At 47.5% G+C, this 26629-nt stretch overlaps 1 protein-coding gene across 1 annotated transcript in view; it reads left to right on the forward strand.

Annotated features, from left to right (window-relative positions):
* The window catches only part of slc24a4b (solute carrier family 24 member 4b), a 38680-nt gene extending 14816 nt beyond the window's left edge, over positions 1–23864 (forward strand). The window contains exons 3-17 of the mRNA XM_056294782.1: positions 6362–6438; positions 10734–10808; positions 10911–10995; positions 11097–11200; positions 13192–13266; positions 13400–13425; positions 14082–14135; positions 16208–16299; positions 18828–18997; positions 19222–19363; positions 20072–20238; positions 21976–22090; positions 22261–22373; positions 22568–22633; positions 23715–23864. Coding sequence (XP_056150757.1) covers positions 6362–6438; positions 10734–10808; positions 10911–10995; positions 11097–11200; positions 13192–13266; positions 13400–13425; positions 14082–14135; positions 16208–16299; positions 18828–18997; positions 19222–19363; positions 20072–20238; positions 21976–22090; positions 22261–22373; positions 22568–22633; positions 23715–23864 — 1511 coding nt within the window. The remainder of the gene's footprint in view (positions 1–6361; positions 6439–10733; positions 10809–10910; positions 10996–11096; positions 11201–13191; positions 13267–13399; positions 13426–14081; positions 14136–16207; positions 16300–18827; positions 18998–19221; positions 19364–20071; positions 20239–21975; positions 22091–22260; positions 22374–22567; positions 22634–23714) is intronic.
* The last annotated feature ends 2765 nt before the right edge of the window (positions 23865–26629 follow it).

Below are 26629 nucleotides of genomic sequence, written 5' to 3' on the forward strand. Positions count from 1 at the left end.
TTTAAACGCAGCCATTAGGTGGGTTGCGCGTTGTGTTGCATGTAGAAAGCGAGACAAAATGTTTTTTTTTTTTAAATGGATGAACTCTTTGGAATCCCCTCCCCCCCTTTTCTCCCCAATTGTACTTGGCCATTTACCCCACTCTTCCGAGCTGCCTCAGTCGGTAAACAGCACGTGGAACGCAAATGGCCGTAGGGGGGGCGGGAAGATGCTGTGCTGACCACAAGTGAGGCAGTGACTCTGGCTTCAGGGCGCTGACGCGACTACCCGGGGTCTCCCGGTTCTGGCCTTCATAATCGCTCCTTGGGCTGACGAGATGGGGGTGGTGTGGTTGGCGAGAGGAGACAGATGAACAAACAGTGTTGCCAATAATTTTTTGCTTAAGCAGCAGAGTCGGGGTGTCCAAACGGAGAACTCGGGGGTTTATTTATAGATTTCTAGCGTCGCTTCTGCAGAGAAGTTGTTTTTCACTCTCCTGCTGTGCCAGTGTGAGACGCGCCTCCGTCAACCCCAGAAAGAAGTCCCATGAAAATACATCAGTAAGATAAACAAGGTCTTTTCCATTTCTTTTGCGGTCCGCAGAGGCTTTCCCCATTTGATTATACTGAATCTGAAAGCGTCTTGCTCAGTGCTGCAGTGTCGCACACATTTTTATTGCAAAGTTTACAACTGGATCTATAATTTCTTGCCACACTTGAGTTCTTAACACATCATTTTTTTTTTTTTATCAGGTTCTGCCTGACAGAAGTTGGCTCACTTTTGATGCAGTTTTTTTTTTCACACCCATTGATTGCCGGTCTGTTGATTATGGCAGTAAACGTCCGCGGCGCTGTGGTTTGGTCCCCTGCAGTGAATGAATCATAGACATCAAACAGATTGCTCCAGTTTGTCTTCAGACGAATCGCGCACAACCTTGAGCCATTTTAAGCTTTTATAAGATGGCCTGTTAGTCGATGTACAGGAGGCATGTTTTATTCAACAGCTATTTCATTTTCCCCTTGTTCGGCTCGTGCACCTGCTGACCTCTCCTCCTGGTGTGTGTGTGTGTGTGTGTGTGTGTGTGTGTGTGTGTGTGTGTGTGTGGTTGGAGGGGTAAAGGGAGTGGGGAAGCGTGTTTACGTTCAGATTGACCTCAACAGCGCCTGTTAAACACCATCAGCGTTGTCTGGTTCGCTGTTTCCAAGGGTCTGCAAGGTTGCTCGTGTGTGTCCATTATCTTCTGTCTCCCAGTGTCGGCACCCTTGAAAGCACTGGTGGTACCCCCATGTTTGGAGGGGGGAAACGCCCCAAAAGTGCCCTCTTGGTTTCCCCTGTGATAGATAAAGTGCCCTCAGGGTGCGACAAAATATGATCCAGTGCATTAATGGCGTGCAACCGCTTCAGTAGACCGGCCGTTCTCTAAACTGGAACTGATCAAGACCCAGCTCGGGAACAGATGTGGGGAAGGCAGGCTCTCAGATCTGCTGCTGCTGTCCATTAACGGGGACATCCCAGCCGACCCAAACGAGGTTACTGATACCTACATACACATGACCAAAAGAACTCTACTGATACCGCCGCCCTGACTAAACTCCTCAATATACAGCTCACTGACATCATCATGTGTGTCTTTGTGAAATAAAGGGTTAAATAGTCAATAGTCCCCTGTGTTTTATAACAGAGATGCAGTAGTTATACTTGCATAATAAGATTATTTTAATCTTAACCAGGGTTTGTAACCGTTTCACCACAAATGGATCATGACTTTGTGCACGCTGGTGACCCAACACATAGGGGTCTGTTTTCTATTTTTACACCCCTGACCCCTAAACAGCCTTAGTCACCACTGCTTGAAAGCACCTTTTGCAGCCACATATTCTCTCTCTCTCTCACACACACACACACACAAACCGCTGACAGACGCAAGAGCATCATTAATTAGGTGTATGGATAGAGGTGCACCAACATGCTCGGTAATGTTAAAGATGACCCTTGAACATAGCCTGGTACTGCGGCCACATAAATCTCTCACACACACAAGATCAGCATAATTGTGCACCCAACAAAAACTATACCCAATGCAGAATAATGGGCAATAGGCTACTACAGCCCCAAATTGTAAATTGGTCTACTTTTGATGATTACAGCAGGAGACGATGGGGCTTGGTGTTGAAACTATTTTGTTATAGTCCAAATATTCACTCAGTTCTTAAGTAGGAGAGCAGGGACAAAGATTTCAGTCTATGTCATCACTGATGCCAGTTTTTATCTGACTGACGGTTGAAAAGAGACTTTCAACGGTACAGCTGCTGACGGGGAAAGGCCTGGATTAGCCACGTACGTGTCGTTACTACTCGGCACTTACTAACTGGCGTGGGAGTAGGTGTCTGGGTTGAGAATGATGACTGAACTTGAGCTGAATTCTCTTCCTCCAGCTCCTCCTGTCTTTCTGTGGCGAACTGCTTTGTTTCGCCATGGTTTTCATCTTAAAGGCAGCTAGCTAGCTAGTGGAAAGTAGGCCTCTGCTCCTCTGTCCAATGTGCGCAACGGGATGTGCAGAGTGGAAGAGGAGGGGGCTGCTCGCAATCTGGGTGGGCCTGAGTGCCAAACGTGGTAGTGGGTGTATTGAGGACGTGGGCTGGTGCATAATCAAGGTCGTCCGATGACGTATTTCTCTCGCTCTCGTTTTTGTATAAGGCGCTGCTCGAGAAAAAAAGGGCTGCTGGAGCGGCCCACAGAGCACCCGGCCTACTGGCATTTCTTACTGATGGCCAGTCTGTCTATGTGGCTAACCCAGTAACTACAGCAAAGGCCTGCTGTTCCATTATCATTCATGATGGTGTGCTGATGTGTTTGGTGTGGACGTGGGAGGACCGCATGAACAGGCCAAAGCAGCAGGCGGGTCAGAGACATTTGGAAAGAAGAAGGCCATTTTATTTTGTTATTGCACAGGTTACAATGTGTGTGTTCTCTGCATTTAACCATCCTGTTGCAGTGGGCAGCTGCAGCGACCAGGGGCCAACTCCAGTTCTTCTTTCCACTGCCTTGCTCAGGGGCACAGACAGGAGTATCAACTCTAACATGCATGTCTTTTTAATGGTGGGAGGAAACCAGAGCACCCACAGGAAACCCACGCAGACATGGGAGAACATGCAAAATCTACACAGGACCTGGGATGGTCTGGGGTTCGAACCCAGGACCTTCTTGTTGTGAGGCAACAGTGCTAACCGTTGGACCACCGTGTCGCCTTTTAGAGTTTGTTTTGATGGTGTCCGGTCTTTGGTCCAACAGGATTTTCATTGTGTAAATATGGGGCTATAGAAAACATCCAAGGATGTCTGAAAACAACATTTTTGCTGATAACTGGTCATTTTCATGGTTGATTTGGCCGATACCAGTATTTTCTGTTTCACCGCAATACCACACAGTGTCTTAATAGGAAATTGCAACTGTAATGCTTTGTGCAGATGTCTTTAAAAAACAAAAAAAACAAACCCTGCTTTATTTATCATGGTACCTGTCCTGATTTATTACTTAGTGTCTGCGTTCACTGAAGCGGAAGAGCACACATTATTTCAACTTAAATGGAGAAAACACTTGTTTTATTTTGGCATAACGCTTTCAAACATCTTTCTTTCTTGCATTTCTTCTACAACAGGTCAGTCCTTACAAGCTTCTCTGTAAAATGTGACTATCACTGTCGCCTCAAAGGAACACAGGGTTTTGTGACTACCGAGAGGTCCTACATGTGTTTGTAGGCCACAGCACGACGTGTCTTTCCATCACTGCCTGTCGTCGCCTCGGCACATAATCGATGCATCATCATATCAGGCATGACTGATATATGTCCCGATATAGATAACCCATTTTAAGCAGTTATCGGCCACTACCGACTCACTGAGATCATGCACCCCTAAATCTATTACGATCATCACGGGGGATTTTAACTGGTGTGCGGCGTTATCTGCTTATATATGCATAAATACCACATAGAGGAATCACCGAGGTTTGTCACATTGAACCTTTTGGTAAGGTATAATATAAAACCACAATTGGTTTTCAAATAATACTGCCTCAGATATTCCAGACCTCATGTTGTGAGAAATTTTTGGCGGCGGTTTCTCTTGGATTATTATTTTATCCCAACGTCACCCCAACACAATACCCACTGAAAAGATGATAAATGATTTCGTTATTGTGCAGCCCTACTGAGATGTTTGTCCTAAATCTTTTGTATTTGCATTTGTTTTTTTCCCCAAAGCTTTCCAGGGCACAGCTGACAAATCCTGTGTATAATTGCACCTGTGACAAGAGGAGTATGGCGGGCCTATGGGACGCTTCATTCCAACACGCACAATAGTCTGAAATAAAAGTAGTATGTTCAGCCTGTCAGAGCTGCTGTTGACAAACTACAATTTCAGCCTTGTGGTAAAAACTTGGGGAGTTTTATTTTTATATATATATATATATATATATATATTTTTTTTTTAAAGAAACAATATTAGGGAAAGTGCTCAACAAATGAGCGAAATAATCCAGCGATTTCAAGTAAATTCTTTGAGACAGTACTGTCTCATGAAGAATTTACTTGACTCACTGGATTATATATGTATAAGGTCTTTCATCTAAAATATGTATTTCAAAATCTTTTCGCTGGAAATCTGTTTAACGATTCAAAAGGTAGCCACCACACCCTTGCAAATTAATGTCGTGGCAGAGTTCGTCGGCCAGCACCAGGAAGCATTGTGGCTTTTCGCTCGGTTGTCTACTGACCGGTGCAGAGATCTCATGGTAGAGGAGGAGTCAAGCCAATTTTATTTGTACAGCCCAATATTACAAATGTGCCTCAGGGGGCTTTCCATCAAGAAACCTCAGGGATCTCTCTCCCAACGCGGACAACGTCCAGTGGATGTTGTGTTTACACAATGCAACATTGAAAGAGGATAGCAGAATTATAATGGAATTATAAATCCTATGAAGAATGTGACGAGGAGGCCGCCAAGCAGTGTCCAGACGCCACCGGAACAGCCCGGGACCCGAGCCACGAGACCACCATCCTCATGTAGACGAAAAAAAATGAGTCGCACACCTTGGTGCGAGAAGGATGTAACGTTGAAACGGGATAACAAAATGACATGGATCCATCTATAAGACGTATAGAAAGAAAATGTGATGAGGAACAAAACTCCTCCGAGACGTACTGAAAACCATTACATCTCCACATGTGTGTGTGTGTGTGTTATGGGACTGAGTCGAGTTCCTGTATGTGTGTGTGCGCACACAGGTGCTTATATGGGCTAGGGCTGCATCCTGTGAACTGAGCACTCGACACGGCTAGCCTGTGCAGCGCTGAGTCGCTCATGCGTGCACACGACCGAATGTCGTAGGAGCGGCCCGGGCGACACTGGGACAGGTGCAGGGATGAGTCTCAGGTGAGCACTGTTCCAATTGAAGAGTCCATATGTGTCGAGGCTAAAAATTAGGGTTTTTTTTCCCTCTGATGTGAAGAGCATTTCCCCCCCCCCCCAACTGTTGTGGGTAAGTAGGGTAAAAGTAAAGCGGTGGGTACCCTGTCGTTCCGAGTTATTTCAGTTTTCGCACTACTGAGCTGTAGCTTGTGTAAGCGATGTACCGACGACCTTGGAAGCCTGTTGCTTTGTTGGGCTCCATCGGGAGTAGGTCAGCTGGAGGAGCGGGTGGAGGCGTTCCTTCCAGACGTGTGCTCCCTTAATAGAACTAGCAGGCGTCTGTCTCCGGCCGGGTGCGCCGATGTGGCTGCGTCCCGCGGATCTGAGCCGTGTGATGGTACCGTGACCGCACTCGTTTACAGCTGGGACTCTGAACGATGGATGACGAATCCTCCAGCATGGGAGGTTTTTCATTTTTATTCCTCTGTCTGCTTGCTTTAATGCTGGGTGACTCAAGGGTCTCAACATAGCCCGGGTTTCATTGGTGATGGTTAAGTGTTTTTCTTACAGTTTGGGGGGGGGGGGGTTGTGTGAATATGTATGAAGTCATTGGGTATTTGGGGATGTGACATACGTGGGCTGAAGACTCATTTGCCCCCCTCCCCCAAACTTTTTTTTCCTGTCATTCGCTCTGCAAAACAAATGTGAACCTGTGATCCCGTGACAATTTCTGTGGCTCTCTTCAGCCTTTTTGGTGACTGATCTCATCCCTCAGACTCTGCTGTAACGTTTGCATGCGATTCTGCTCTCATGGTCATTTTACCAGGCTCTCTGCCGGACACCCCAGGCCCGACACTGTTTGAGACTTGCACACATCCAGTCGTGGCAGACGGTTCGGGTAGGGTGGGGACACGCACTTCACTGTCATGCTGCTGCTGACGTGTGGTGACGGTGACATTTTTCTCTCTCCTCAGCAATACACGAGTTCCCCGATGACCTTTTCACCAACGATGAGCGAAAGAGCGGGGCTGTTCTGCTGCACATCCTGGCGGTAAGAAGGCCTCTCTTCTGATGATTTTTTTTTTTTTGAGTGTATTTTAAAATATAATTCCTATTTCTTTCCTTTACAATCTTGGTTTTGTTTTTGTAGCTTTTGCCATAATGCATATTGGCTATATCATTTTATACGCGTCGGCTTCATTTTGAAGATTTTGGACACGCCGGGATCGAACGACATGACGATTTTGTCTGTCACATGATCACCATGTCAGATTAGCCAATCGTAATGCCATAAACTCTTGCAGTGTGCTGGCCGACAGAGACTGGCAGCACTACAATGGTGACTCCTAAAGTAAAAGATTAATTTTAAATGAGATTTACCCCAAGAATGAGGTTTAACTTAGAAGCATGACCCCAACCAATCATCGTACGCTGCCTTTGATGAGCTTGTGAGTTCATAGGTCATCGGGGAGGAGAGTCAAGAAATTGTCATTCATGGCTACAGAAACACCATGCGTAATGCTGGCAGTCTTGTGCTGCGAAATTAAAAATAAAATAAAAAATGATTGCGGACGCTACTGGGGATGCTAACCTAGCATAGCTTAACCAGCTACTCACCGGGTTGCTGAAGTGCCTCCGCTACTTCTCGCAAACATTTAGCCCATCTTTTTTTTTTTTTTTTTTTTGCTCTTTCATGGTCCTGTCTCGAGGAAACGTCAAAAAAGGCCTGCAGGGGTGTTGTTGCCACTGCCCAGCAAAGCTTTCTTCGTTCCACCGGTTGGCGGCAACAGCAGCACCGCTTTCTCTTTGCCGTTTTTATGTATGTGCGTCAGAGAGCACGCTGTCATCCCATTGGTCAACGTCAAGGAACACGTCATAGATGTCGGACTAGGCGGGAAAATGCCAAGTATTCTGACGTGCTAGACTTGTGTTCTGGGTGTCACGGGGCATAGCTGTTCTCACATTATGTCACACTACACGGGGTAAAGACGCCCGTTCGTCGGGCCCGATGCTGGAAATTTGGCTGACAAAGTCGTGTCACATTCGGGCTGAAATCGTGTAGTCCAGGGATAGGCAACATGGTCCAGAAAGGTCCGGTGTGGGTGCAGGTCTTTGTTCCAACCAAGGAGTCACACACCTGAGTCTATAAATCAAGGTCCTTAGCGAAGACTATTGGTTGACTAATAGAATCAGGTGTATAACTGCTTGGCTGGAACAAAGACCTGCACCCACACCGGACCTTTCTGGACCATGTTGCCTATCCCTGGTGTGGTCTGATTCCGGCATTAAAGCTCAATAACTAGAAACCCAAGTGCCTCAGTTGGACTGTGTACAGGGTTTCCCATTATCCACGACTTCTCGGTTGCACTGGCGGGGCTGTCTATTGATGGTTACTCTGTTTGTCAGATCACCTTTCTGCAAGTTAAACCAGAAATGAGACATGCTGGGTTAACCGCTACCTAACCTTAACCTAAAAACATAACCACTATCTACCAGGGGTGGGCAGTCTTATCCGGAAAAGGCCGGTGGGGGTGCAGGTCTTTGTTCCAACCAAGCAGTTACACACCTGTGTCTCCTAATCAAGTTCCTCAGCAAATGCTGTACTGGTTGATTAGTGGGATCTGGTTTGTAACGGCTTGGTTGGAACAAAAACCTGCACCCACACCGGCGCTTTCTGGATAAGATTGCCCACCGCTGAAACCTGTATGTCATCACTATGTATATACCGCGGCTGGGTTTTAAAATTTGAGTCTATGGGACATCTGGCGGGTCTCTGTACAAATATGGAAGGGTACCTTGCATGTCACATTGACACCGTGTCAATATATAACTGGTGAGAAGGTGTCGGACGGACCATTAGCGATGATACTGGACATTTCTGGGTAATAATTGAACTTTCATTTTCACTTATGTGGTTTAGACTGGGCTTGTTAAAACACATCAGACACTTGTGTTCAGTTGCCCCATAAGAGGCTGTGGTAAAGCTGAGTCTTATATCAAAATCTCCACAATGAAGCCAGTGGGTAAAATCATATGATAACCAGTTTACACCAGAGTGATCCTTTAAGATTCAGATCTCAATGCAGTCCTGAACTTAACGACAGGATGCAGTTGCCAGGTAGTTTAAATGGCCTAAATGCTACTGCACTAATGTAGTCTACATGGCCAGACAGTTGTATCTGCTGTTTCAAATCAATATTTTCAGATCTTGAACACATTACTGTTTTATTTATTAATGTATTAATGTATTTATTTTTGAACGTTGGTTGCGAAGAAAATGCTCGTGGTAAAAAGTGAATGCACATTAAAATGAGCATGCACATAAGCTTTTTGCAAATAATTATTAAATGTGAGTTTAGATGGTACCATAGAAGAGCAGGTAATATTTTGGGAGGGCATTTAATGAATAAAAAGTCCAGGTTAAAACGGTGCAAAAGGCTCGGATGAAAAGGTGTACCAGCGTTTCAGGTAGTAAACGGTATCGGCGGATGGGGGCGGGGGAGTATATATAATCACTGTCACATCTTGTGTACCCCACGTAAAATAACTGTCACCTCTGTGGCAGCTAATGTGATTCTGAATAAACATGGAAAATAAATCTACCACTTCAGGAAATTGTACAATTTCATTCTGTGTAGGATTAGGACTGACAAATGTCTTTTTTTATTATTATTATTAATGTGATTTTATTTGGGGATGAGCTCTTTCATCACAACAAAAATCAGAAAGGCATCAGCCCCCTACGAACGTGAATGGTGCATTACTCCAACACCAGATAGTGTTCAGCGCCATTTATTTTTAGTGAGCGCCTGCAGCAGCTACCGGTGCACCTTGCTGGAGAATACCGTGCATGCGTTTCTGCTCAGGTCGGCGCTCTCGTGGACGCGCGCGGGAAACTTTATGGCCGTGCACGGGGATAACTTTCATAACTTGGGCGATGCACAGCTCCATACAACTGGGAATCTGATGGGAGTGACTGGCTAAAGGAGAGCCGGTTATAGGTCTACGGCCGTGAGACTTTTCCCCCCTTTGCCTTGACCTCACCATGCTGTATATGCACTTATCTGACCTGATGCAGGGTAGTGACCTGCTTTCCTTTTCTTCCCAATTGTATTTGGCTAATAATCCTACTCTCTTTTTTGGGGGGGGGGGTTCCCCCCTTTTTCTCCCCAGTTGTATCCAGCAAATTACCCCACTCTTCCGAGCCACCCCGGTCGCTGCTCCACCCCCTCTGCCGATCCAGGGAGGGCTGCATGCCTCCGCAAAAACATGTGGAGCCACTTCTTTTCACCTGACAGTGAGGAGTTTCACCAAGGGGACGTAGCGTGTGGGAGGAGCTATTTCACCCCCACCCCCCGGACAGGCGCCCCAACCAACCATAGGAGGCGCTAGTGCAGCGACCAGTACACATGCCCACATCTGGCTTCCTATCCACAGACACAGCCAATTGTGTCTGTAGGGGACGCCCGATCAAGCCAGAGGTAATGCAGGGATTCAAACCGGCGATCCCCGTGTTGGGAGGCAGCGGAATGGACCGCCACGCCACCCGGACACCCGAGACCTGTTTTCCCACGCCACTGTTAGACGTCACCTTGGACACCCAAGAATTTAGAATTGACCCGTAAGAACTTGACCTCACGTTTACAAAGATGAGATAAGTGATAACGGCTGGAGGGAATAGTAGTTGGTATATTGACTTGGATACGAGATGCTGACACAGACCAGATTTAGTCGTCATACTCCACATTGTGGTATTGTCGTTCAGTCAGATTCACAATAACTATCTGCACGGCTGTAGCTACAGCCACTGTATGACTATATTTCTGAGCAACTCCCTCCAAATATACCAACGCTGTTAGCCACAGTACATCGTGCACACACAGTCATTTCCGGGCCCCCCTCAACTCCACCCTGAGATGGGCTCAGTCCTGGCGATGAAGCTGCAGTAAGTAAAAGGAAACCAGTGAGTTGGGGATCTCATCCTACCACAGTCCTGTGCTGCCCCCTGTGGACAGCATAGAGCACGGCACGTCAGCCAGAGCTGGCAGGCTATGATGTCACATCTGATCTATAATTTATAGATCTCTCATCAGATCCTGACACGGGCGGCTTCTCTCTCCGTCTCTAATAGTGTGACAAAGCGACAAGATCTGCACAAGGAATGTGGAAAGTGGAATGCGACTTGACTTTTAGTGTGGCTGCGGCGCTTTTGAGCTTCTGCTGCAATTTCTGGCAAAAGACCATCTCTGTCCCGCCAACTTCTCCTCAACTCGGCTGCTTCTCGCGCTCTCCCCCCCCCACCCCCACCCATTTTGTACCTCACTGTGAATTTGCCTGTCTCTCTAGGCTCTCTACATGTTCCTGGCCCTTGCCATCACGTGTGATGACTACTTCGTGACGTCACTGGAGAAAATCTGCGAGGTAGGGGAAATCTGTCCCGTCTTCTCGGTATTTTCTCATCTCGGTGTTTTTTGTTAATTTAGCTTTTCCAACAATCGCCCACCTCCTCTTATCAACCTTCAGAAACTAGACCTGAGTGAAGATGTCGCCGGAGCCACCTTCATGGCAGCTGGCAGTTCTGCACCAGAGCTCTTTGCCTCCGTCATTGGTACACACACACACACACACACACACACACACACACACACACAGATGTTCCCATATGGTTGGTATTGGGGCTTATCCTGATTGGCTCCTCCCTCCCTGCAGGTGTCTTCATCACTCACGGTGACGTCGGGGTCGGCACCATCGTCGGCTCAGCAGTCTTCAACATCCTCTGCATCATTGGCGTCTGTGGAATCTTTGCTGGACAGGTGTGTGTGTGTGTCTGTGTGTGTGTGTCTGTGTGTGTGTGTGGTTTGCAGTTGTGGCTACATTCTGTTTGGGAACCACAGTGGCTTGCAAAAGCATTCATACCCCTTGAACTTTTTTACATTTTGTCACGTTACGACCACAAACAGATATATTTTATTGGCATTTTATGTGAAAGACCAACACAAAGTGGCACACAGTTGTGAAGTACAAAGAAAATTATACATGATTTTAAAATTTTTTGCAAATAAAAAACTGAAAAGTGCGGTGTGCAAAAGTACTCAGCCACCTTTTCTCTTAGTGCAACCAATTGCCTTCAGAAGTTGCCTGATGATTGCTGAATGATCGAATGTTGACCTAACGACTAGATGGAGTCAACCTGTGTGTAATCTAATCTCAGTACAAATACAGCTGTTCTGTGACGGCCTCAGAGGTTTGTTAAGAGAATACTGGGGGGCAAACAGCATCATGAAGTCCAAGGAACACACCAGACAGGTCAGGGATAAAGTTGTGGAGAAGTTTAAAGCAGGGTTTGGCTATAAAAAGATTTCCCAAGCTTTGAACATCTCACGGAGCACTGTTCAATCCATCATCCGGAAATGGAAAGAGTATGGCACAGCTGCAAACCTACCAAGACACGGCCGTCCACCTAAACTTACAGGCCGAACAAGGAGAGCCCTGATCAGAGATGCAGCCAAGAGGCCCATGGTGACTCTGGACGAACTGCAGAGATCCACAGCTCAGCTGGGGGAATCTGTCCACAGGACAACTATTGGTCATGCACTGCACAAATCTGGCCTTTATGGAAGAGTGGCAAGAAGAAAGCCATTGTTAAAAGAAAACCATAAGAAGTCCCGTTTGCAGTTTGCCGGAAGCCATGTGGGGGACACAGCAAACGTGTAAGAAGGTGCTCTGGTCAGATGAGACCAAAATTGAACTTTTTGGCCTAAATGCAAAACGCTATGTGTGGTGGAAAACTAACACTGCACATCACTCTGAACACACCCTCCCCACTGTCAAACATGGTGGTGGCAGCATCATGCTCTGGGGGTGCTTCTCTTCAGCAGGGACAGGGAAGATGGTCAGAGTTGATGGGAAGATGGATGGAGCCAAATACAGGGCAATCTTGGAAGAAAACCTGTCGGAGTCTGCAAAAGACTTGAGACTGGGGCGGAGGTTCACCTTCCAGCAGGACAACGACCCTAAACATAAAGCCCGGGCTACGATGGACTGGTTTAAAACAGAACATATTCATGTGTTAGAATGGCCCAGTCAAAGTCCAGACCTAAATCCAATTGAGAATCTGTGGCAAGATCTGAAAACTGCCGTTCACAAACGCTCTCCATCTAATCTGACTGAGCTTGAGCTGTTTTGCAAAGAAGAATGGGCAAAAATGTCAGTCTCTAGATGTGCAAAGCTGGTAGAGACATACCCCAAAAGACTTGCAGCTGTAGTTGCGGGGCAAAAGGCGGTTCCACAAATTATTGACTCGGGGGGGACTGAATACTTTTGCACACCGCACTTTTCAGTTTTTTATTTGTAAAAATGTTTTTAAATCATGTATAACTTTCTTTGTACTCAACAGTTGTGTGCCACTTTGTGTTGGTCCTTCACATAAAATTCCAATAAAATATATGTATTTATGTTTGTGGTCGAAACGTGACAAAATATGGAAAAGTTCAAGGGGCATGAATACTTTTGCAAGCCACTGTATAAAGACGGCACATGGAAGCGAAACTTGTTTTTATTGAGGGAGCGCTCAAGCCATCTGCTCCAATTAGTTTTTCCTGGAACTTGTTTTGGAGGAAACGTAGAACTGAACTCTGGACGTGTCGACCACCATACACCTCCCTCTCTTTGTGCTGTGTTTTGACTGTCGAGTTAAAAAAATCTGCGATCGAGAGCTCTTCGTGACTTGTGTGTCCTCTACAGAGCATGAAAAGCTAAACCAGGGGAATGACGGCGTGTCAGGTTAAAAATGTGCTCGTTTCAGGTCGTGGTGTTGACCTGGTGGTCGGTCTTCAGAGACTCCTTCTACTACATCCTCGCCGTGGTGGCTCTGATCGCGGTAAGACGGACAACTATTTTGTTGCACACGTTCAAATGTGAGCACCAAAAGCGACGGTGCTTAAAACTTGTATGGTCTTCACAATCCAAGATTTACTAATTTATTTATTTTTTGTGTGTGCTTATTATTCCAGTTCATCTACGATGACAAGATAGTTTGGTAAGTCCCCCACTTTCCCAGGAGTACGTCCTTCCTTCCTCATTTCATTCACTGATTCATGAAAAAAAAAAGTGACACTGATTTAAGCGATGTTTGACGGGCACTTAATCTTTTCCGTGTCAGCATTGGGTGCAAATAGGGTGACCGCCAGTTAACCTTTTACTGGTTACTGCCTGCAAGTAATTATTATATTTTGCTTTAAAAAAAACCACCATATGCAAATGAGTCAAAAAGTTGGAAAACAAGGGGCGTCCGGGTAGCGTAGTGGTCTATCCCGTTGCCTACCCAACATGTGTAGCTGCACTAGCGCTTCCTCTGGTCGGTCAGGGTGCCTGTTCGGGGGGGGGGGCTGGGGGGAATAGCGTGATCTTCCCACGCGCTACGTCTCCCCGGTGAAACTCCTCACTGTCAGGTGAAAAGAAGCGGCTGGCGACTCCACATGTATCGGAGGAGGTATGTGGTAGTCTGCAGCCCCCCCCCCAAAAATGGGGGCGGGGACCATAGATGCTCAAACTGTATTGATAATGGCCATTTTATTATGTCCTGCAGTAATGGGTGCAGAAGTGTGAAGGAACACTAATGGCTGGTTTGACTGTCTGTGTGGTTTTTAACTGCGGAGGGATTTGGACCTAATCATGTAATTGTCTCCATTTCAGGTGGGAGAGCTTGGTGCTGGTTTTGATGTATGTCGGATATATCCTTGTCATGAAGTAAGTCCTGAGCACCCCTTAACGATGTAGACTCTCTTAATTTATTTTTGTTATATACCCATTCAGTTTTGCAGACACCACTTCCTGTCTTGAAGCAACATCCTGGGAGAGGGATGCTACACCTGCTATACATGCCTTCATACTAACCTCTGGGGCTCCGATACAGCAACCATATTCTGATACAAACCAAACTGTGTAGATGTGTGTAGAGAGATGGTAAGGTTTTCCTCCATCCACGCCCCCTTGTCGTGTTTTTTCCCGGCTGATCAGCTTGGCAATCCTGAGGTAACCACCAAACAAAGCCACCAGGAACCTTAACTGGGTATTGGAAACGATGTATTAATTTGTAATTGTACTTATCTGGTCATAAAGAAACTTTTTAGTCAAATCACATGCTTAAACAACATTTCCGATATGGCACGGCCGCTTTGGTCTAATGCCCCATGTGCGAACGTAAGAAGACAGATCCACCCCAAGAGAGAAGTGGTCTGACCTTCTGCAAACATCTTGAGCCTCAACTTCGACTGATATGGCAACTTCTTCACCAACCGCTGTGACCGGACAAAAATCCATCCAGGGTGACAGTTTGGTGTCTTAAATCCAGACTGCAGCGTGGCGGCTGCGTGGCTCTGGCCCGTCTGCTGTTTCTGTTGCAGTTCAGCGGGGTCGCCCAGCTGGTAATCTGTGTCAGACTCAGCCTGCTCTCTCCATGCCGTAAGAGTTTAATCTTTTCCCTCTGCAGTGGCTAAGAGCACAAGCTTAACCAGATCACTTCTCTCCGGCTCATTCAGACAGAAGAAGTGCTTACTGTAGGCCGCACTTTCATATGGCTCCCTGGCCCAAAATACCCGCTGACCATTTTGTGGACCGTTTCAGTCAAAATAAGATACATACATGCGCACACACACACACATCTATGCACATAATACATATGCACGCACATACACAACGGAACAAAATTACTCCAATAATGCTGCTCTTGTCCCTCATTTCAATTTCTCAGATATAATGAATGCATTTTTTTTAAAATTTGGGCTTCATTATGCAACAGGTAAAACTTCGTCTTGCAAGTTCTGCGGGAATGTTTGTGTTCGTAGGTTGCAGCAGTCTATTCTGGTGCAGGGTGAGCCATTTTAAGGTATTGGTACTTGAAGTGTGGTCGGCCCGATTAGCTGATAAACAGCTTTTAGAGTCTTGAAGACGCATAAATTTGATACTTTCTATGTTGACCTTGTTATAAGAATCATAAAAGACCCAACTATAGTTTTTTTCCAATAGTATATCATCCCTATGAAATGGCTTAAACAGGTTAATGGTGTTTGGGCCGAGGCAGGTTCATGGACGTGTAGACTCGCTAGCCCTTAGCCAGCGGGTCGGACCCTTTAGTCGACTGGTTAGCGCAGTCGCTCATGGTGCGGATGACCCGGGTTCACGTCTTGGCTGCGGTTCAAGTTTTATTTTGGCCCAAAATGGTGGCAGATGTCAAGCGGTATGTCACTTCCTGCTCAGTCTGTCAGCTCGCCAAGTCAAAGAAAGGGTCTGACCCGTTAGCCAAGGGCTAGTGAGTCTACTCATTCATTATCGTTACAGTTGAGATGATAAAAGAATAGAAGTGCCTCTTCCATGTCACGCCTTAAGCCAGCGAACTCTACACTGCCAACTCTGTAAACGGTTGGTGCTAGATCCAACGGGGTGTAGGCACAGAAGTAGCTGTGATTGGCTGTTGCGTCAGCCAATAGACCGCGGAACCTCGAAGCGCACTGACTTGAAACGAACGATGCGCACTGAAACATTTAGCTAGCTAGCTTACAACTGATCTTAGCATTGCCAGATTCTACTGTAACGATGGCTAATGTTAACGCTTGCTAACAATGGAAATTCAAAAGGAGTTTAAACTCTAACCCTAACCAACAACCAATCGCATCTACTTCTGCGCCTACACTCCGTTGGATCTAGCATCAACCTTTGTAAATGGGCATGGCTGAGAGTGCAGTTTTTATCCACCGGCCCCCAGCCAATCATTTTCCGCTCATGGACCCCCTGACTAAACTTGTTTGCCCCTCCTTTCCCAGATTCAACTCCAGCATGCAGAGGTTCTTTTCTGGGAAGGGGAACAAGAATGTGGCCAACGGTAATGCGGCAGCCAGCAGTGAGATGGAGGATGGTAATACTAGTTATGACTATGTTTGGGATGACGACCCGTCATCGCCTTTACTGTCAGCAGGTAAGGTTATCCAGACAGGCTTGAATACCCGAGAACCCATTATGGGAGAAAATGCCTCAACTATGAGATGTAAAAGCAAGCTTTTCGGCTGGTGTTGATGGCTTGGGAGATTGACCTTGGCTCTTATATGCAGACTGTATTTTCTTCTCTTGTTCATTGGTCAGCTGTGGTCTGCAGTGTTATAAACCTTCCGCTTTCTGCTAAACTAACTTGAGATGGTCAAGCCCATCATATAAGGGAATTCTGCTGAATTTGTTATATCCTGCAAAAACCCATACTCTCCCCAAATATTAACTTTTTGACTTTTTGGAGTTTCCCCCGACCCTGCAGCATCCGTGAATTGCATTCCCTGATATCGTTAAACAAACTGAAATTTAAAAAAAAAGAAGAAAGAGTCGAGATGGCGTCCGGGTGGCGTGGCGGTCTATTCCGTTGCCTACCAACACGGGGATCGCCGGTTCGAATCCCCATGTTACCTCCGTCTTAGTCGGGCGTCCCTACAGACACAGGTTGGCCATGTCTGCAGGTGGGAAGCCAGATGTGTGGATGGGTGTGTGTCCAGGTCGCTGCACTAGCACCGCCTGTTCGGGGGGGAGGGGGAACTGGGGGGAATAGCGTGATCCTCCCACGTGCTACGTCCCCCTGGCGAAACTCCTGTCAGGTGAAAAGCAACGGCTGGTGACTCCACATGTATCGGAGGAGATGCGATAGTCTGCAACCCTCCCCGGATCGGCAGACGGGGTGGAGCAGCAACCGGGACGGCCTGGAAGAGTGGGGTAATTGGCCAAGTACAACTGGGGAGAAAAAGGGGGGAAAAGATTGTAGATATTCAAAATGAATCTGCTTTTGGCACTGCAATTTCATGCCAAAGTCATACGTTACTTGGTGTCTTCAACCTTGATTTGAAAAATGGTTTTTGTGGGGTGATAACACAGTAAGTTCCAGGTTCCCTCGTAGCCACAGGGCTCTCGACTACCTTGTGTCCTCCCTTCAACGGGCCAAAGGCTTTAACTCTTTCCACTGACCAGCGGTCGCCTATTGTCAGCTTTGAGTGCTGTAGCGTGACATGCCTGTCTGTTTAGCCTTACTAAACCTGCTCTTGCTTACTGTCAACAGGGCTGTGCTGTGTGCGCGTGTGTTTTGCATGTGAACTACTTTTGCCCTGCCCGGTCTCCGGGGTGTCAACCCCACTGACTCCAGGACCGGTAATGAATTTCTCCAGACGAAATGTTTGTGCTGGCTGTGTTTACAAAGTTTAATTTATGTGCATTTTTGCATTTATAATAAGTCAAATTAAGGCTGGCTAAAATTAAAAAGTGTGCAGTGGAAATGTTTTCATGCTACACAGCATTTTGCAGCTAGTGGTAAGAATACAGCGACTCAACAGTTTTGGAAACGTGTGTCCTACTTAGCTATGGCATGCGTGTTGTAAGCCGAAGAAAGTGTCAGCTCCCTGGATGGAGACGTTTTTCAGACGGCACAAAATGAAACTAGAATGCCAGCATAAAGGAGCAACATAAAGGAGCTATGCACTCTTATTGTCCTTGATACCGTAATGATGCTCGCTGGTCTGCTAAATAATACAGGTGATCGGTGGGCGCCAACTTTGACACAGCTCGTCGGATAATGTAGGCATTCATAAATATTCATTGGGTTCATATTAGTGGAATTTATGCATGTGATCCTGTTACACTTGTAAACTACAAAATGGTGCTCCATGTTCCCATGGCTCATGATGGCCTTGACCCCCCCTCCTCCTCCTGAAGAACTCATGAATGATATGCCATGACGAGAAACTTGATTTGCTGGTAACTTTTCAAAGCCGGGTTTCCGGGTAGTGCAGCGGTGTATTCCGTTGCTACCAACGAGGGGATCGCCGGTTCGAATCCTCGCGTTACCATCGGCTTGGCCGGGTGTCCCTACAGACCCAATTGGCCTCGTCTACGGGTGGGAAGCAGGATGTGGATATGTGTCCTGGTCGCCCTTTGGTTGGTTGGGATGCCTGTTTGGGCCGGAGGGGGACCTGGAGGGAATGGCGTGATCCTCTCCCGCGCTATGTTCCTGTGGTGAAACGCCTCACTGTTGGGAAAAGAAGCGGCTGGCGACTCCACATGTATCGGAAGAGGCATGTGGTAGTCTGCAGCCCTCCCCGGATCGGCAGAGGGGGTGGAGCAGAGACCGGAACGGCTCGGAAGAGTGGGGTAATTGGCCGGATACAACTGGGGGGAAATCCCGCCCCTCCCCCCCCAAAAAAAACCTTTTCAAAGCCAAAGTTATGAAGTGCTTCACTGTAAGGACAATACCAACTAAATAAATTCAAAACAAGTGTAAGTAAATCTGAATTAAATAGTTAACGCTCTACACAACTGCACGAATGTATGACAATCCAGTAGACTGATGTTGTGTAATGTGCATAACGCATTACGATGACCTTTTTCACGCATGTCCTCATGCGTCTCCACCTCTAGTCAAGCCCAGCAAGGCCTACAGTCGGGGTTCGGTGGTGATGGTGGATGAGATCATGAATGCCAGCCCGCCCAAGTTCAGGTTTCCAGAGGCGGGCCTCCGCATCATGGTCACCAGCCACTTCGGACCCAAGACCCGTCTACGCATGGCTAGTCGCCTCATCATCACAGAGGTACAGATTTTATTGCTCCAAATAGAAACACTTGGAGTGCTTTCGAAGTGAGGCGCTGTAGTTTTTATGTCCTTCACCTGACTCGCACAGATACGTAGTTTGCCTAGTTTGATCATTTGCATGTAATCGTAAACAACTTGTGGTCGTCACGACGCTAAGCCGGTCGGTGTTTTTGCAGCACGTGTGCCGTAGAGCTCCATGACTTAGTTTCTCTTTTCTGAAAGCGCCAGAAGTTGGTCCAGGCTGCCAACGGTGTGGAGACACAAATGGTGGACGGAAAGGTTGAGATTGAAAATGGAAACGTGCCAGAGGACAAACCGAGCGAGGCGGAAGAAAACGAAACCGTCTCCCCCTTTCATATTCCAAGTATGTGTGTTTGTGTGTATTGGCGTAGGTGGACAGACCTTGATTTTAATTTACTTGTGGAGGAAGCAATGCACAGAAATGTGATGGCAGAGATGAGTGAGATGGAAGCGGGGGGGGGGGGCAAAACTACTTTGACCAACTTTGGGTATTGACGTTTTTGACATTGCATGATATTTATAAATGTATCGTCTATCCCAAACCCCCGCAAATGAGTGTGCTCATTTAAAGAGCTCGAGTGCTCCATTAGTGTTAAGGAGTTTTTAGTTGACAGGCTGTGCTTCATCAGCCTCCAAATCTGCTTCCACATCAATAGCTGTGATGCCCTTCCTCAAATTAGCCAGTGACTCCCATAGTCTGACTAATGATCATTCACTTTGACAGCTCTGAACATGGCTGCCCTTTCATCCATCTTTACTTATTTGATATGGGGAAAAAAAAAAAAACTTGACAGAATCTGATCCACAACCAGTCTACATTGGTGAAAGTATCGGTACGCCGAACTGGTTCAAAAGGTTTGAACGCCATGCATTTTAAGAATCGATGCAGCTTGACACGGTTTAACTACCTTTTTTAATTGAACATAAATGTTTGAGGTGAATATTTCCAGAAAACGTTGGTGAGAAGACTGGAAATGACGCCAAGCTGAATCTTTCAGGAAAGGAGGCAGTGAAATGTTTGCCCTATCTCTGCCCTCCATGTTTGGTGCAGGGGGCATTGGCAGCAAGTTCAAGTGGTTGATTTCTTGGCCCCTGCTGCTGCTCCTGTTCTTCACCGTCCCCAACTGCGGCAAGCCTCGCTGGGAGAAATACTTCATGCTGTCCTTCATCCTCTCCACCGTCTGGATCGCCGTCTTCTCCTACCTGATGGTTTGGATGGTGGGTTTCTCTTCTGTCCATGAGCGCATGTTGGAAGTAGACACTCTGCTTGGTGCATGTGATTATTTTTTCCAGTAATGGAAAAAGTAATCACATGCACATTTCAGTGTTGAGATTCTTAAAACCTGTACTTTAACCTCTATATGAGTAATTTAAAGTAATTATACTCATCATGCTTAAGGTAAGATATCCTTTATTGTGCCCCTTAGAGAGTTTTTGGTAACACTTTCTATGACGCTTGCATCTACAATGCCCTATAAGCATCTATAACGCCCTATAAGTCATTATAAGATTCATTATACGCCCTCGCATCACCTCATAACCACCTTTACGATACATTGTCAATCTAAAACGCATTTATGCATTATACATGTCATCATTAGCCTGTTTATCTGTTAAATGTCATAATGCATCATAGCCAACTTGTTTTGTAGAGATGCATTATGACACTTCAGTGCTTTTTCACAGTCTTCAGCCATAGCTGTTAGTCATTGTGATACACATTATAGGAAATTATGGGCGTTATAGATGTTTATAGGGCGTTATAGATGCTTGTAGGGCATTATAGATTCAAGCTTAATAGAAAGTGTTACATTTAATACATACACCACAAAGTACATCTGCATACGACACAACCAACCACATTACATACAGACACACTCAAAGTGCCATATTACGAACAACGTATTGCAAAACTTGACTCTGCTCACTTCAATAAATTATTTTTCTTGCATATCTGCCACCGAAGTGCAGGTGGTGACGGTGTGGCTTAATTTTCCAAGCTGACATTTCACAGCAATCTGTTTGGCAGATAGCTTAAAGAGTAACTACATCCTACATCATTTTAGCGAGAGTACTGATATCTACAGGTTAAACTGTGTAAAGGTTAAAAACATAGCAGGTTGGTCTGGGTACTCTTTGGTGTTAGCATAGCAGGATAAACACAGCTGCAGATATTAACATTAATAATGGCTCTGTTTTGATTTTGGAGTGCCAAAGAAGCAGCATTGACGGTACACTGACAATGGTTGGCGCTGGCGCCACTGTCAGTCAGTGTTGACAGATGAGCTAGCACCAAGACCAGCCTGCCAAGGGTCCCCCCCCCCCCAATTGTATCCGGCCAATTACCCCGATCTTCCGAGCCGTCCCTGTCACTGCTCCATCCCCTCTGGCGATCCGTGGAGGGCTGCAGACTACCACATGCCTCCTCCGATACACGTGGAGTCGCCAGCCGCTTCTTTTCACCTGACGGTGAGGAGTTTCGCCAGGGAGGAAGAGCACGTGGGAGGATCACGCTGTTCCTCCTCCCCAGGCACCCCGATCGATCAGAGGAGGCGCTAGTGCAGCGACCGGGACACATACCCACATCCGGCTCCTCGCCTGCAAACACGGCCAATTGTGTCTGTAGGGACGCCCCACCAAGCCGGAGGTAACGCAGGGATTCGAACCGGCAATCCCCGTGCTTGCAAGCAACGAAATAGACCGACACACCACCCAGACGCCCCTACCTGCCATGTTTTGAACTCGTAGATGTCAGCAAACGCAGTAAAATGGTGTAGGGTTTAGTTTCTGTAAGTGTTTCTCGAGTCTTAAGAGCGGAACCGGATGAACTGCGAGCAGTCATGTCGTACGAGTGCAATGTGACATTTTCATTTCACAGTTGATGAGAGTTAATCATCAGGCCGGCCGCAGACGTGTCCCATAAGACGCGCTGATGGGGTTCTTATCTACTTTTAGGTGACTATAATTGGCTTCACACTGGGCATCCCTGATGTGATCATGGGCATCACTTTTCTGGCAGCCGGCACCAGTGTGCCAGACTGCATCGCCAGTCTCATCGTTGCTCGGCAAGGTAGGCCTTTCCTTCATGTTGAAATTCAGTTTCCTCAAGTTATGATGTCCTTTTTAATGTGATCCAGGACAACAACAAAGAAAAGTTGATATCTAGTCACTGCCGTATGCTGTCTGTTCTTCATCCCTTCATCCGCTGTATCTCCGGCCTCTGATATTTGTTTGTTCCAGGGCTTGGAGACATGGCGGTGTCCAACACTATTGGCAGCAACGTGTTTGACATTCTGGTGGGACTCGGCGTTCCCTGGGCTCTGCAGACCATGTGTGTCGACTACGGATCAGAGGTAATCCAGCAGCTCGGTTGGACTTGCATTTATTTTCTACGCAATGAATGCGTGATGAGCCTTTGAGGAACACGTCGGTTGCTGCCGCGGCCTCTTCCTGTCTCTCTCTCTGTCTGTCTCTCTCTCTCTCTCTCTCTCTCTCTCTCTCTCTCTCTCTCCAGTAACTTGGTGGTTTTCCCTTTTGTGGGTTGTAGGTGATGATTAACAGTCGGGGGCTGGTGTACTCGGTGGTGCTTCTGCTGGGCTCGGTGGCTCTGACGGTGAGCAACTGTCTCTTGTATTTGCACCAACACACAGTCGCACCAAAGTGCCGTGTTAAACGGCAGGAAATTGGCAGTTTCCCAGACCAGCGCCCTGGAATACCAAATATGGATATGTACACTTTTAATGTGGGTACAATACTTCCGGTTGATGGCAGTCACGGTTGGGCAACACCACCTGTTGAACAAAAAGTTGTGAACGTCCTGTGTTTGCAAAGTAGGTGTGCATCTGAAAATTACTTGGGGATTCTGACCAGCGACGACCCAACATGACCTTGAGATCTGTTTTAACACAAGTCCAGAGGGCTGGTCAGGAGTTCAGCGTCGTTCCGATTCTCTTATTTTGTCATACGGGGTGCACAATTTTGTCGTCTAATGATATTGAGAGAATCTGTTACAGAAAAGTTCTCACAAGGGGCGTCCGGGTGGCGTAGCGGTCTATTCCGTTGCCTACCAACACGGGGATCGCCGGTTCGAATCCCTGTGTTCCCTCCGGCTTGGTCGGGCGTCCCTATGGATACAATTGGCCGTGTCTGCAGGTGGGAAGCCGGATTTGGGTGTGTGTCCTGGTCGCTGCACTAGCGCCTCCTCTGCTCAGTCAGGGCGCCTGTTTGGGGGGAGCGGGATAGCGTGAGCCTCCCACGTGCTCTTTCCCCCTGGTGAAAGTCCTCACTGTCAGGTGAAAAGAAGCGGCTGGCGACTCCACGTGTACCAGAGGAGGCACGTGGTAGTCTGCAGCCCTCCCCGGATCGGCAGGGGGGTGGAGCAGCGACCGGCATGGCTCGGAAGAGTGGGGTAATTGGCCAGGTACAATTGGGGAGAAAATAAAAAGAGGTTTTATTCAAGGACGTTTCATTTGAGAGCTAGTCTTGGTACACGAGGAAATATCTAGATTGTGAGAACTGACATTCCCCATCACTCAGCATTATTGGGGCGTCACAGGATACTGGTTTAACCCCCTCATGCCAGGTTCTGGTGTTGATTTCCCATTTTTGCAACTCCTGCCGTCTCCAGCTCATTGGGTTAACCGTGAAAACCCTGTTTTCTTGTGCGTGTGTGTGTTTGTGTGTGTGCACAAAAGGTGTCGGGGATTCACCTCAACAAATGGCGGCTGGATGTGAAGCTGGGCGTGTACGTCCTGGTCCTGTACGCCGTCTTCCTGTGCTTCTCCATCATGATCGAGTACAACGTCTTCACCTTCGTCAACCTGCCCATGTGCCTGGACGAGTAGAGCCCAGCAGCATGCCTCGGGGAAGGAAGAAAAAAAAGAAACCAAAACCTCAACCCCTCTCCCACCCGCCCGCCCCGCTCGACGTTACTGGACCTCGGTCTGTCTGCAGAGACGCACTCCACGTCTGATTCCTGTCCATGCCTCCTCTCTCTTGCTGTAATATCCCTGCATTTTTCTTCTTCTTCTTCTTCTTCTTTTTTGGTTCATAAACCTGAAACATTTTTCCAGGACTTCCTCGTCTCTGGTTGGTTCTGTCGCACAGCATGGGATGATCCTTGGTGCCCTCGTTTTGGGCGCTCCCTGGTCCTGCAGCTAGTCCTCACTCCTCCTTTGTGCTCCTGCTCACCTCTCCCCGTCTCTAGCATGGCTTTAGATGTTAGATGTAAGGGGACCTGTGGGGGAACCATTGGGACCTCAGTTGACTTGTTGGTGTCTATTTTTTCCCCTCCTCACCCCCCCCCCCCCAACTCATCACACTGTAGAGTTTCCATTAACTGTCCCCCGAGCCTCCTCCCTGAACCAAATAATGCGTTTTGGCAGGATGACCGACCGACCGAAACAAACCCTGTGAACCAAAACTTCCCGTGTTGAGATATCCTCTTGAAGTCATGCGTAGAGGGAGGGGGGGGGGATAACTTTACCCATCACCCAAAGAGAAAAGTACTTACCCCATCCCCAACACACCCATACCCCCCCCCTTTCACCTTCTCCCCATCCTAACCCTTGGAGGGAGGACCATGTCTTTGGCAGCTCTCCTCCTCCATCTTGGATGTGACATCGGCCGGCTGAGGTGTGGCCTTCGGCATCGGTGACCCAGGTCCTGTTAACACGCCATTTAACCCCACCCTCGTCTTCTTGAGCCCTTACCCGCGTGACTGAATCTGCCCCGTTTATCTTTCCTCCCTCACTGTTAGAATTGATGTTGGGTCCAGAAGCGTTGTCTAAATGTGTCCCAGTCCAAATCAAAGCTGACTGAAAGGTGGGGTTATGTATATGCAGCACTGCACAATGTAAACTTGTAAACACTTTTTCCCCCCTTTTTTTTTCTTTTTGTATTTTTTTCAAACCAGTTTTGATTAGTATAAAAATACGAGAGCTTGTTCTACACAAGACGTCGCTTGTTTTTCCACTGAAACGAATTGCACATGGAAATGCTTTTTTTTTTTTTTTTTATATAATTTGTGCTGTAAGGAGATTTGCCCCTAAGAGAGGGTATCTGACTGGTGGTGGCGGCTACATGAGTTGTGCTCAAGCTCGGCATTCTTTTCATTCGGAGACGGAACGTTTCGCCTCCCCTCCAAAACGCACAACGCCAAGAAAAAGCCCCTCTCGTGACAGGTCTTGGGGAGGGGGGGGGGAGATGCACCACCGCTGTGACCTGTGCAGAGGTCGCTGGTTTCAACAACAACAACAGCAATCGCTAAGGAATAGAGTGGTGTCGCCATTAACCATCTGCTATAACACACTCTGACCACCAGGGGGCAACACAACCCCAGACCCCCCCCCTACAACCCCAAACCTGATGTGTGCATGACATGGTGGTCAACCACAGCCGTCAATTATCAGGGAAACTCGGAGCTTGACAACTCCAAGAAGTGGCAATGTTGTTTTGATTTGACTTACATGTAGATATTGCACTTTAACAGCCGTTCTGTCGTTCTGACTCAGCCAGTGCTTCCTTCCGTGTGTGTACTTTCAGTCTGTTCTCATGTGTGTGACTGTACGTATGGGAGGTGTGCGAGCGCGTGGATGTATTTCCGGTCTGTTTCCATGTGTGTGTGTGTGTGTGTGTGTGTGTGTGTGTGTGTGACTGCATGTGTGGGAAGTTTGTGTGTGTGTTCTGTACTGGCCCATGCTAGGTTTTTCCACACTGGGCCCACAACTTCAGAAGACTGGAACCCCCCCCCCCTTCACACCCCAACCCCAAAAAACACCACCATGAGCACACACCCGCCTGTGTCTGCAGTGCATGCTGGGACATTAAACGCAGCTCCTTCACAGCTCAGCGAAAGGCTGAGGGCTTTTTTAGGCGTCTCCATGGAAACCGCCTTGGCCCACTTTACAAAAATCGGCAGCTACAAGCCACACTGCAATCTGGATGTTTGACATCGTGCAAAAATGCCTGTGAGGAGTCAAAAACATTGAGGTGCAGAGACTAAGCCTCAAACTGTGGGGTGGGTGGGGGTTAAGTGTCGAGAGAAAAAAGAAAAGGAAAAAAAAACGTGTCTCTTCTTCTTCTGCCGCTTTTGGCAGCGGGTACTTGTATATGCAAAATCAATGTAAAGAATTCTATATGGCAGACGGGCCCCCGCGAGGTTGCCATATCGTGTCGAGGGGGGTCCTGTGGAGATGTGACGTGGGTTTGTCTAGTATTTTTTTTCTCGATGTGTGAGCTCACAGGTGTGTTCATGTGACGGCGGGAGGAGGAGGAGGGGATGGACGGGAGGTCTTTTCCCGGAGCAGCCCCCCCCCCCCCGCTGTTGTGCAGGACGTCGGGCTCCCTCTTGCGCAAAGGGCATTACTCTCCAGCAACTCCTTATCTTGTGTTGACGGGAGTGGAGGTGCGGGACTCCACAGCAGGGAAGGTTTCCTCGTCCTTCCTCAGGACTTTGTCGCCTAAGGACTGGAGCCGACTCCTCCGGGGGGAGGGGGAGGGGAGGTAATGTTGGACATCTCCTCTCAGTGGGACTTGTCTTTTTCTTTTTTTTGAAAAAAAAAAACAAACCACGTGGGGCCCCCTGCTCTGCTACTGTTAGGAGAGTCAA

The sequence above is a fragment of the Lampris incognitus genome, chromosome 15 (genome assembly GCF_029633865.1).
Source record: "Lampris incognitus isolate fLamInc1 chromosome 15, fLamInc1.hap2, whole genome shotgun sequence".
In the NCBI taxonomy this organism is placed as follows: domain Eukaryota; kingdom Metazoa; phylum Chordata; class Actinopteri; order Lampriformes; family Lampridae; genus Lampris; species Lampris incognitus.